The sequence below is a fragment of the Mixophyes fleayi genome, chromosome 9, assembly GCF_038048845.1.
Source record: "Mixophyes fleayi isolate aMixFle1 chromosome 9, aMixFle1.hap1, whole genome shotgun sequence".
Taxonomy (NCBI): Eukaryota; Metazoa; Chordata; class Amphibia; order Anura; family Limnodynastidae; genus Mixophyes; species Mixophyes fleayi.
The window spans coordinates 23013223-23026887 of NC_134410.1; the positions used below are offsets into that span (position 1 = coordinate 23013223).

The 13665-nt window shown below is 41.5% G+C and overlaps 1 protein-coding gene across 1 annotated transcript in view; it reads right to left on the reverse strand.

The window, feature by feature from the left end:
• Positions 1–13665, reverse strand: part of AXL (AXL receptor tyrosine kinase) — a 66462-nt gene that overhangs the window by 17403 nt on the left and 35394 nt on the right. The window contains exons 7-12 of the mRNA XM_075186920.1: positions 8344–8539; positions 6741–6880; positions 5102–5246; positions 5001–5018; positions 4080–4215; positions 3892–3983 (exon numbers count right to left, since the gene is read on the reverse strand). Of these exons, the coding sequence (XP_075043021.1) occupies positions 3892–3983; positions 4080–4215; positions 5001–5018; positions 5102–5246; positions 6741–6880; positions 8344–8539 (727 nt within the window). The remainder of the gene's footprint in view (positions 1–3891; positions 3984–4079; positions 4216–5000; positions 5019–5101; positions 5247–6740; positions 6881–8343; positions 8540–13665) is intronic.

Below are 13665 nucleotides of genomic sequence, written 5' to 3' on the forward strand. Positions count from 1 at the left end.
TTACTAGATACTCTGGTCAGTAGTGAGCTGGCCTCATCAGGGGCGTCAGGTTGACAGGCTGCTTAAATCATTACACAACAACTCACAGATATTTCCTCCCTGTAGTGTTAGCTGTGCACAGCCCACGTGCCACATAATGGTTATCCATCTGACCGTAGTTTTATTTTACTGTAATGGTTTGGAACCCCAGTCTGTGGATTTGAAATTTATCAGGATATTTATGAAACGCCGAAGAGGTTTAAGGCCCATGACAACTGCAGTTTTCGGGGAATTGGTGCATTTTCAAGATTTATGGCTATTTATTATTAGAGGATTGCAGCAGATATCAGAGATATATGCTGTGGTCCTAGCCTCTTCAATCGCAAAACAACTGTCTATAGGGACTGCGATTATGCCCTATCAGGGGCGGATCTAGAATATTATTTTACAGGGGGCGATTTAGGGAAAGGCGATTTAGTCCCCGTCCTCTTTTTGACAGCTAAGGCTGCCTGCGGCTGCACACTATGTGCAGGTCCCTAATCAGAGCAGCCAGGCAGGACTCTCTGTCTGCCTGTCTCTGCCGAACGGCCCTGCACATAGTGTGCAGCTGCAGGCAGTAAGCCCCTGCTAGGGGGGAGGGGGAGGGCAATTGCCCCGATCTCTCCCCCCCCCCCCTGGGTGCCCTATTTATCAAACTCCAAAATTTGGAGCTTGACTCCTATAGCCGTTATATCTATGGGCAGCACGGTGGCATAGTGGTTAGCACTTCTGCCTCACAGCACTGGGGTCATGAGTTCAATTCTCGACCATGGCCTTATCTGTGTGGAGTTTGTATGTTCTCCCCGTGTTTGCGTGGGTTTCCTCCGGGTGCTCCGGTTTCCTCCCACACTCCAAAAATATACTAGTAGGTTAATTGGCTGCTATCAAAATTGACCCTAGTCTCTGTCTGTCTGTGTGTGTATGTTAGGGAATTTAGACTGTAAGCTCCAATGGGGCAGGGACTGATGTGAAAGAGTTCTCTGTACAGCGCTGCGGAATCAGTGGCGCTATATAAATAAATGGTGATGATGATGATGATGGGTAGAGCATGGCAGGAGAGGGGTCTTCAGATCACTTCCCAACAGGATGGCGATACTTTATTGTAGACCATTTGCCAGGACAGGCTCCTATAGGAGGCTCTGTCCCGGCTAATCAATTTTAATAAAATTGTCTCATCTTCGCGATAAGAAAAGATAATTAATATGATGCAATTTGCAATTGGTCATAAAAAGACCCTTTAATATAGTAAATTGTACAATGATCGGTGTATACCTCTGATGGACATTATGCTGAAATAAATACTGCTTCTGAAATCAGAGTATCTGTTGTAGATCTCTCAAATGTGCGATAAAGAAGCATTATACTAAAACATACTGAGGGTGAGGGGGGAAAAAAAGCAGAAACCAAGAGAATTCAAACTTGCTTTTATATTTTTCCATTATGTCCTAAACTTAAAGTGACTGGGAAGAGATATCCAAACTTCTTTGTGCATGTTCTAGTATTATCCAATCCCTTTCATCCATGTGTATATTTACTTGCCAGGACCAAGCCAGGATTGAAACATTAAGCTCGACTGTGGGTTAATCATATCCTAAGAGCAGCCGGCTGTCTGATTGCTTTGAACTGGAACAATCCAGTGTCTCCTACACAAGGTCAACTGATGAAATGTACAGTGCAAAGTATGTTAAACACATGGAGTCACTGACCACTAGAATCAGAAAATTATTAATCTACTGATTAATTTTAAATTTGTAATTTTTTTCATATGCTTATTTTATATATATTTCATCATCATTGTTTATTTATATAGCGCCAGCAGATTCCGTAGCGCTTTACAATTGGAAACAAACATTAATTAAACAATACTGGGTAATACATACAGACAGAGAGGTAAGAGGGCCCTGCTCGCAAGCTTACACTCTATGGGACAATGTAAGTTTGATACAAAAGGGCACGTGCTACATCATATTGCACATTGGACCAGCTAGAATGCAAAGGTAAAAGTTCTGAGTGGGCTGTGTGATCAGTCACACAGCAATGTTGGTCAGAGGGTTCTGTGTTAGCTGTGTAGAGAGTAGTAATAGGGTAACCTAGAGAGATTAAGAAGCTGGTTGAAGAACATTATAAGCTTGTCTGAAGAGGTGGGTTTTCAGAGAACGCCTGAAGGATTGAAGACTAGAGGAAAGTCTTACTGTGCGATGGAGCGAATTCCACAAAGTAGGTGCACCCCGAAAAAAGTCCTGTAACCGGGAATGGGAGGATGTGATGAGAGTGGAAAAGAGAGACGCAGATATTGTGCAGAGTGGAGGTGTTGAGTTGGGAGATATTTTGAGACAAGTGAGGAGATGTATGTCGGTGCAATTTCGTTAACGGCCTTGTATGTTAGTAGAAGAGTTTTATATTGGATTCGTTGAAAAACAGGCAGCCAATGTAGAGAGTGACAGAGTGGCTCAGCAGTGGAAGAATGGTTAGCCTTGTGGTACTCCAACCGATAAAGGAAGCGGAGCAGAGGTGGATTCCCAACTTATGCTAGGAAATTCAAATATTCAAAGTAAAAAGTTCTATGTGGTGAATGTATAAAAATGTTTCACAGAATGTGTATAGTAACATAAAATAACATAAAATAACACCAAACCATATTTATTAATAGAGTATATTTGCCATTTTTTCATGCATACCATGCACACCTACCAACATTCTAAAATAGAGCATCTAAACATATTTATGTATCCATATGGGACATTGTACTTTAAAATATCACACATTTGTTTTAAGAAAATGGGTGCATTAAAATGAATACTCTTTGAACTCGCTTTCCATGTGCTTTTTAATTGCTGTGCACGTTTACCAATACAGACTATTTTACTGGTAGCACAGGTTAATGCTTAATAAATAGGTCATACTGCATTCTAAAATAGATCATAACGCATTCTAAAATTTTAGAATGCAACGGTGGGAATGAGCCCATGAAAAAAAAAAACATTTATCTGTTTTTAATGCGAGCTTCAGATGTCAACGTGCTCTAAGACTAGCAAATATGTTTCGATGAACAAGGGAAAGAAAAAAAAAAGAATATTTATTGTGTTAGTAAGGATATCTGAGTATAGTCTTTTTTGTGCGTTTAATGCATAAAGGCAATGATTGCCCCCCTTCAAATGAGCTTGACCATCTATTGTACAGATTGTTGTTATTCCAAAGTCCCCCTCCCCTATTTTCCCAAATGCCCATTAGTAGACAGTTTTCACAAACCCCATAAAATCACGAAGCCCCAGGTGCAAACACCCCCAATTCACAGATCCCCATCATTGTTGTGCTCATCCTAACTAAACATCCAATTTGTAGGTACACTAGAAGTGTCTAAATCCCTTATTCTCAGAATCCCGAATGGACCACCCAATGAATGGACTACCTATGTATTCATTCAGTTAGCAGTTGTGAGTATGGACTACTCTTTACTGGCCTCACAGACCCTATAGGAAGCCAAGCATTATTAGAGTTTCTTGCAGAAAGACTCTTTCATTGTGTGTGCCCGAAATCTTTAGATAGCACAAAAATAACATGGAGGTCATAGGGTCGGAAGTAGCATTACATTACAGCCTGGGTGTTATATAAAAATCAGCATTCTGATAAAGGGAATAGAGATTTTCAAGCAACGGTCTTTAGAGGCCAACTCATAGCTGTATATTGGGTGACAGTGAGAAATGTGCTTCTCAGGTTCATGAATTTGGGACATTGCCACTGGTCAGCAATTTGTGATTGGGCGTATGTTAGTGTTTGGGGGAGGAGTGTGCTCACGATCAAAGATGTGTCCACAACTTGCTATTTTTTAACTTTAGCAATTTGCTTATTATTAAATCGAAACTGCTGACTTACAAGTAGCTTCTGTAGTTCTGCGGCTGTAAGATTTTCTCACTCGGTAATGAACCACAAGTTCTCCTTGCTCCACAGTTGGTTCAAAAGCCTCTCTGAAAACAGATATGGAATAGGACCAGCATCAATATTAGTATTATTTGTGTCACATTTCCCACGTGTCTTATTACACGAAGACTGTCCACACTCACCCATATCGCGTTTCCTTCTTTCGAAGACGTGCCAGGAAGATAGCAACTATGGCGACACCAAAAAATGCCACAGCAACCACAAGCACCACATACAACCAGTGCCAGGAGAAGAGTGAAGTCGAACTATCTCTGACAGCTGTTGAAAAAGACAAATGTATTTGTGTCATCCACAGAAGGGTGACTCAATCAGAGTATATACGAAGTATATTCCTCTATCTGCAAGGTTCCACAACAGAAGAGAAGATAAGGAGTCTCTACTAGTGTAGGGTCACACAGATAGAAAGCAGTCTGTCCCTCCCACTGTAAGGTGACACAGAGATAAAGTAATGAGACAAGGGGGTAAATGTATCAATATGCGGGTTCTTCAACACCCGCGTGTTCAGCCTCTTCCGCGATTAAATTTCAAGCGGCGCTGCATTGTAAAGGGTTAACTTCCCTTTACAATGCAGCGCCGCTTGAAATTTAATCGCGGAAGAGGCTGAACACGCGGGTGTTGAAGAACCCGCATATTGATACATTTACCCCCAGGAGTCTCAATGCAGGATAACACAAACAGAAAGTGGTTGTGAGGTCTGTCACTCCCAATGCAGGGCAACAAGCAAACAGATGGGAGCTATGAGACATGGAGTCTGTCCCTCCTGCTGCAGGGTGACACAGAAGAGGGGAGATATAAGATATTCAAACTGTCCCTCCCACTGCAGGGACACACACACACAGTAGGGAGTGATGAGATATAGAGTCTGTCCCTCCCACTGCAGGGACACACATACAGAAGGGAGTGATGAGATATAGAGTCTGTCCATCTTACTGCAGGGTGGACAATTGAGACATGACACTGTTCATTCCCTTTGAAACAGACAGAAGGGGCATCTGATTGATACACAGATAAGAACTCCCAGAATGCTCAGCTCTGTCCCTCACCTTCTGGTGGATTTAAAGCTGAAAGAAAAACAGAAACACATCAGATATCAGACAATAAAAGACATGTACAAAACAACAATCAACTTGCTCATTTTACTTACCATAACTTGTGACTGAAGCAACTACTGGGTCACTCCATGGACCATCCCCAGCAACTGTGTACGAGGACACCCGGACAGTCAGGTTATCCACCGGGTGCAAAATCTCCAGTGTCACCGCATTGGTCAACCCTGCATCCATCACAACCTGAGAAATACAGAACACTATACAGTACATGACATGCAAATACAACCCAGGTACACCACAGACATTGCCACACCATGTCATGTATACACACAGCCCAGGTACACCACAGACACTACTACACCATGACATGTATACACACAGCCCAGTACAGACACTACTACACCATGACATGTATACACACAGCCCAGGTACACCACAAACACTACTACACCATGACATGTATACACACAGCCCAGTACAGACACTACTACACCATGACATGTATACACACAGCCCAGGTCCAGTACAGACACTACTACACCATGACATGTATACACACAGCCCAGGTCCAGTACAGACACTACTACACCATGACATGTATACACACAGCACAGGTCCAGTACAGACACTACTACACCATGACATGTATACACACAGCCCAGGTACACCACAGACACTACTACACCATGACATGTATACACACAGCCCAGTACAGACACTACTACACCATGACATGTATACACACAGCACAGGTCCAGTACAGACACTACTACACCATGACATGTATACACACAGCCCAGGTCCAGTACAGACACTACTACACCATGACATGTACACACACAGTCCAGTACAGACACTACTACACCATGACATGTATACACACAGCCCAGTACAGACACTACTACACCATGACATGTATACACACAGCCCAGTACAGACACTACTACACCATGACATGTATACACACAGCCCAGTACAGACACTACTACACCATGACATGTATACACACAGCACAGGTCCAGTACAGACACTACTACACCATGACATGTATACACACAGCCCAGGTCCAGTACAGACACTACTACACCATGACATGTACACACACAGCCCAGGTCCAGTACAGACACTACTACACCATGACATGTATACACACAGCCCAGGTCCAGTACAGACACTACTACGCCATGACATGTATACACACAGCCCAGGTCCAGTACAGACACTACTACGCCATGACATGTATACACACAGCCCAGGTCCAGTACAGACACTACTACGCCATGACATGTATACACACAGCCCAGTACAGACACTACTACACCATGACATGTATACACACAGCCCAGGTCCAGTACAGTCACTACTACACCATGACATGTATACACACAGCCCAGGTCCAGTACAGACACTACTACACCATGACATGTATACACACAGCCCAGGTCCAGTACAGACACTACTACACCATGACATGTACACACACAGCCCAGGTCCAGTACAGACACTACTACGCCATGACATGTATACACACAGCCCAGGTCCAGTACAGACACTTCTACACCATGACACGTATACAAAGAGCCCAGGTCCAATACAGACACTACTATAATGTGACTGCTACAAACAGCCTCCATGTCCAGTGCAGACACTCCAACATGACATCCCAGATGGGTACAAACATTACACCATGTATACACAGAGACCAGATACATTGAATTGATCTGAATTATGCACCTCTGGTTGGTCCTTGGTTTGATATGCCAGTTTGTACCCCCTTAAAACTCCATTCAATGATGTACTTGGCTCTCTCCATGTCACTAATGTAACAGTCTCATTCTTTATTGCAGTTACATTCTCAGGAGGACCAGATGGAACTATTGGAAGAGGAAAATGAATCTATGATAAGCACATGACATGAACACGAAGGCACTAGAAGCTGCTTAGTCTACATTTCGCTCCATGAGCTTCCATCTGCACATAGTGTGCTGTCTCCATAACTTTTTAACTGGAACGACCCATACCTATCAGACAGCTTTGGTCCAGGAACAGTAAACAATTATTCCGAAACACACCTTCACCAATAGTCATTTAATTTAAATAATATATCAATTTAACCTTTAGAAAGTCCGTTGCAACTCAACTGCCTGGTGATACCGGCCCGGGAGCAGTAGAGCTTAACCTACCGCTTTGCCAGGTCAGTCTCGGGGATATGCACTTGCGCTACCTGGCTAGCTGGCTCGCACATGCTCAATGGAACTGAACTAGTTCCAGTAGTAAAAAATAATAATAAGAGACACCATTATATAGCTTATCAACCTTGTGATCACAAAAAATAAACACAATACAAGTGTCTCCCTTAATGTGTGTAAGGTCACTATGATTTTACACCGGTTGAAATGAAATAGGAAATGACACAGTTAAATGCTTTGATATCAAGTGTTGCTTTGTAGCAATTGTTCAAGTATTCTAAGACTAAAGAGAGACATTTCTATTACTCTGTGCTTGAGGAAAATTGTGGAGAGACACGGAAGGAGGTAAAACAACATGTAGTGGGGGTAATGGTAAAAGCTGAAGTGAAATAATTTAACATCTCAGAAGGAGAAGTGGAAAGACACCGAGCCCACAGCTACCGAGACTGTGCAGGAATGCTGACACAGAGAGAATTGTTTGTGTCTTGTATACTAATTATCATGAGGGGCCAAGGCTGAACAGAAGCCCCTGTGAAAGGCTCGGTTGCTTTCTATCCTCTGCCAGGGAAGGGGCAGACAGGGAGAGAACGTGGTCACAGGAGAGAGGCCTAACAAATAGTGACTGGGGCTATGAAAGACAACAAGAAATAGAGACACAAAGATGAAGAAAGAAGAGATAAAAAGAGATAAAGGGAGAAATGCAAAGATCAAAAGAGTCTATTTATATATCGGTGGCGATAAGTCTGATTTTCTATCATCTCTAATCGCAATGATAGGATATCAATTATTGCAGAAATGTATTAATAAAATATTTCTGTGACAGTTATACTGGCCGGGAACGGTTATGTGCTTTGTGCATGTGCAGTGGAACTCAATGAGTTGAGCTTTTAGTTCCACTAATGCAACATAAATAAATAATAATATATAAAAAAAACAATTTTAATGCTACTAACGATTTAAAATAAGCTGAATTGAAATAATAAAGCATTTATGCATTAATTTTCTCCTGCTATCGGCATCTTAGGATCTCCTTCTTGGCAGAAGAAGGACCGCGTCGGTACTCGCCCGTGTACTGTGTGCAATACTTTTTCTTGACAAATTTCCAACATTGTCCAACTCAAAACCTAGAGACTCCCACCCGTTCTTACCTCCTTCCATGGTTTCCATGGCAACCCATTCAGTCCAGTGGGATACCCCTTCGCTGTTCAGACAGGCCACACGGACATTATACACAGTGTAGGGGTCCAAGCCACTGATCACATGGCTATGTGGGGGCACATTGATGTTCTGGTTATAGATCTTGTGGTGGGGGGCTGCACTGAGGCGGTTGTGGGAGACAGTGGCCTAAAGAAGTAAATGAAGTGAGAGTAAGATATGCATCTTAGACGACACAATACAGATTTGATCTCCATCATATTTCATAACACAAGCTTTCAGGTATTAGCTTTCATTAGACATGTGACTAGTTTTGTTACTATGGGTTACGATACATTTCTACTCTCATTGTCCAGTCTTGCTTGCAGATTTTTTAAAGAGTAAAGTTTAATTGTGTTCTTATTCATCCTCTATCACAGTCAACTGTCAACTGGAAGACTGCAGTCTAGAAACAACATACAGCTAATCCATGTGCTTTCTCTAAGGCAGTGGTGGGCAACAGGTTGCTCTAGGGTCGCGTGTGGCCCTACAAGCCTCCACTTGTGGCCCCAGCTCCTTCCTGCTTTATTTTCATAATTGTTTTTTATAGTTATAGTCTCTTTCTTTCATTAACTATATTATTTTAACTTATTACTGAGATTAAGGGTGATGTGCGGCCCTTTTGAAGGCTGGAGTTCCGCACCATTCAGCCCCCAAAGTGTATCACTCCCACTGATTTACATAGCATACAACCACTAGGGACAAAGATCCTAACATGTTTGTATATAATAAAGTTTATGTAACATTCATGCTTCTGAATCTGTGTTACTGTTACTAAGCAAATAGTGTTAATTATGTAAATATATAGCTTGATCCCCACATAAAACAACACCTCACATGTGTCATGTTATTACTTTGTGTTAAGTGTGGTTGTGTTGTGTTACACGTAATCAATCATAACACTAAAAATTAATGGAGTAGCAGAAGCATTCACTATTGATGTGTTACCAAAGTTCAATACAAATGACTCATTACTTTAAACAGAATTATTGGTTTGACTAAAGTTGGTGCACATATGAATCAGGTCATGTTTTCAGGAAACAGAAAGATTTATGTATAATGTCACTCTTGTTCTTCTTTCTGTATATTGATAGAATGAAAAGTCCCACTAGAACCACAGCTCACAGGAAAAGAGGAACTGGGGGCGAAAGAGGAAAACAAAAGTAGAAACTGGAGTCCTTTGTCCTCCATATACTACAGTGGAAGCTACAGTAAGTGATGCCATGTTTAGGAGGCTTCACAATAAAATGTACATCATACTTGCCTAATTTTTGGATATCCCCTGGATCGTGTCCTCACACCACAGAGGCAACGCCTGATGACAAATAGTAAGGAAGTATGATGTACACATCACCAACACAGAGTGAGGGTAGCCATTCTGTCAGCAGAACCAATATTTATGAAGCTTTTCTGTTCACTGGTAATCCAACATGACATAACCAGTGGCCAGCATGATAATACAACATGACCTGACCACTGGACATGATCACAATACAATTCTGTTACTCTGTATAGAGACAATAGACACTACACCCCCAACATGACCTGACCACTGGACATGATCATAATACAATTCTATTACACTCTATACAGATATAGGACACTACACCCTCAACATGACCTGGCCACAGGACAAGATCATAATATAATTGTATTACACTCTATACAAACATAGGACACTACACCCTCAACATGACCTGACCACTGGACATGATCATAATACAATTCTATTACACTCTATACAGACATAGGACACTATACCCTCAACATAACCTGACCACTGGACATGATCATAATACAATTCTATTACACTTTATACAGACATAGGATACTACACCCCCAACATGACTGGACCACTGCACAAGATCATAATTCAATTCTATTACACTGTATACAGACATAGGACACTACACCCCCAACATGACCTGACCACTGGACATGATCATAATACAATTTTATTACACCCGATACAGACATAGGACACTACACCCCCAACATGACTGGACCATGGACATGATCATAATACAATTCAATTACACTGTATACAGACATAGGACACTACACCCCCAACATGACCTGACCACTGGACATGATCATAATACAATTCTATTAAACCCTATACAGACATAGGACACTACACCCCCAACATGACCTGACCACTGGACATGATCATAATACAATTCTATTACACTCTATACAGATATAGGACACTACACCCTCAACATGACCTGATCACTGGACATGATCATAATACAATTCTATTACACTTTATACAGACATAGGATACTACACCCCCAACATGACTGGACCACTGGACAAGATCATAATTCAATTCTATTACACTGTATACAGACATAGGACACTACGCCCCCAACATGACCTGACCACTGGACATGATCATAATACAATTCTATTAAACCCTATACAGACATAGGACACTACACCCCCAACATGACCTGACCACTGGACATGATCATAATACAATTCTATTAAACCCTATACAGACATAGGACACTACACCCCCAACACAACCTGACCACAGGACCTGAACATAATACAATTCTGGAGAATTACATTTTCATGTGGTATAAACCACATGAGAAAAGGTTGGTCTCCAGAGCACTCCTAGTCCAAAAGACTTTTATAAAACAAATTTTATTATTTCACAAATTAAAAACTGTGATCAATTAATTTTTTTGGTCTGCAAAGGCAAGAATATTAAAATTAAAGTGAATAGAGAATGAAAAAATAAAAATTTGTTTAAAAACTTGACCCACTGTGGGAGCCGTTACTTCGTGTGTATGGTTTCTTCCTATGTTACCATAATTCAACTCTGTTAGACTCTATACAGACACTATATACACTCTATACAAAACCTAAAGTGCCCAATGTGACCTGACCAATGGACTTAATAAATATGTCACTTTCTATACAGACACAGGATATGATACCAATAAACATGATGCAATTCCCTTCAACTTAAAGTACCCACTCAATGGAGAAGTAAGAAGTTGCACTCAGCAATCAGTGCTTCCTCTTTCACTGCCTGTTTATAAACCAGGGACACAAAGCCTGATCCCTGCAACTTTTCATTCATGAACGCATTGTGTAAGTTTTGTTTTCCCAGTATGGGTTGTGGTTTGTTTTCTGTCCTACTGGTCTATTGTGTGGATTATATCACACATAGATCTTAGAGCACCTGCAAATACATCCTATTTGTCCTATGATTATTCCTTCATCCATCATTTCTTACATACCTCTTTTCCTCCCATTAAAGGTGGACAATGCTTTTTTTCTACTGATTGATTTTCTGCTCCCCAACTATACTGGAGCCAACACCTCCAACATGCATCTACCCAGAGAAATCAACCACAGCGGGTGGGCTGCAGAATCAATATGGGCAAATACGACTAACGTAACATTGGTGCATCCTGTGACATTCGCAAATGTTTATGTAAATGTTCCAATAATATGGTAGGAATGTATTTATCTCTATAGTCATTTAAGGTGTAAAAGGCTCTGTACTATAGTACAGGCAGGAGGTTTGATGTACATAAGAAAAACCTCTCGCCCATAATGAACAACTTTACTTGAATATCTGACTTGCTGAAATGTTTCATTTTATCATTGTGAAATTTATTGGGATATATTTTATATAAAGCAAGTTGTACTTTGTGTCCCACTGCTCGTTAAATGTACACTCTTCACTCATCTCCTTATCTTTCTGGCAGCTCCATAATCAATCACTTCTTTTTGCCATTCACTGAAGTGTATTACATCCTATTTCCAGCTTGTTTAAACAGTATGCAGTAGTCTTTGTATAGTATTCAGTTATACACCAACAGGACAGCGATTGTAAAGGTCGCCATAAATGGACTGTCGTACCAAACAACGGGATGAATGTTAAATTTATTCACTCACGTAGGTAGACAAATTGAATGGGGTCCAGCAATTTGGGCCAGGCAATCAAAGCACTCAAGACCTGTAACTATGGTCAGAATTGGTTTTATGGATACATACCAACCAACTCTCCCAATTTCAGGGGGACAGCCTGGATTTTAGGTCTGTGTCCCACTGTTCCACCCACGGACCTGTTTGCCCCATGTGCACTGGCGGATCCAGGGGGAGCGATCGGGGTGATCGGGGCAATCGCACACAATCATACACAATCGCCCCCCACTTCCAGCCCTGATGAGAAGGGGGGCGATTGTGTGCAGGTCCGTTCCACAGAGACAGGCAGACAGAGAGTCCTGCCCGGCTGCTCTGATTGTGTTTTAAACGCAATAAAAGTGGCCGGGCAGCATGCAACTTTGTGCAGCCACAGGCAGCCTTAGCTGTCAAAAAGGGGGAGGGGGGAGTATCCTAAAGCGCCCCCCATAAAATAATATTCTAGATCCGCCCCTGCCCATGTGTGGGAATGCTGGGAGGTATCTTCCATTCACAGCTGTTCTGCATAGCAAGCAGAGGTCATAGCAAGCAGATGTGTGTGGTGCAGTGTTTAAAGGGGAGGGGAGATTTCTATGGGGTAGCGCAGCCATTTGGGGGAGTGGCCATCGTGCCATGACCACGCCTCTGTCCCGATGCCAGGTACTGAAATGTTGGGAAGTATGTCCAATAAGGGTTATTTTTGGCCCACAAACAGGGTGATCTAGGTTACAATCTCCAGTATCAGCTAACCCTACCGTTACTGGAACACAGGCGTAGTAATTTCTTGTATGCATTATTTTTTTAAATTCTAGCAACTACATTTAAATGTAAACATAGACATTACATTAATATTTTTAATAAGCAGCTTGTTTTGCAATCAAGATACATTTAAGGAACAAATGATTAACTCGTGCACATAACACTTTCTGAACTGTAGATCACGGCTTCTTGACCTTCCTTTAACATGTCCCTCTGTGTGTTAGTAAATGTTTTCCAAGAACCCTCGAAAGTGTTCATTTATACTAACTACCCCCTAATGTGTTACCAATTATTGCAAGTAAATTTATACTAAGCCACTTTTTATGCATGTTAATATTTTAAAAATACCCCTTATGGTTACTCTGTATATATTTTATTATTTAGTTCATTAAAAAAAAACAATGTTTTGTAAAACCAAATCAATGCATTGGTGAACATTTTAATTCAATGTTCCTCCCTGTACTCGACAATGTGTTTTCATTTTATCTGATCCAACTTGACTAAACATGTCAACCCCCCAATTGCTCTCCCCTCCCGCAGCCCAGGACATGGAATGTAATGACAGAGTGATCTCCACTGGGGATTTGCTA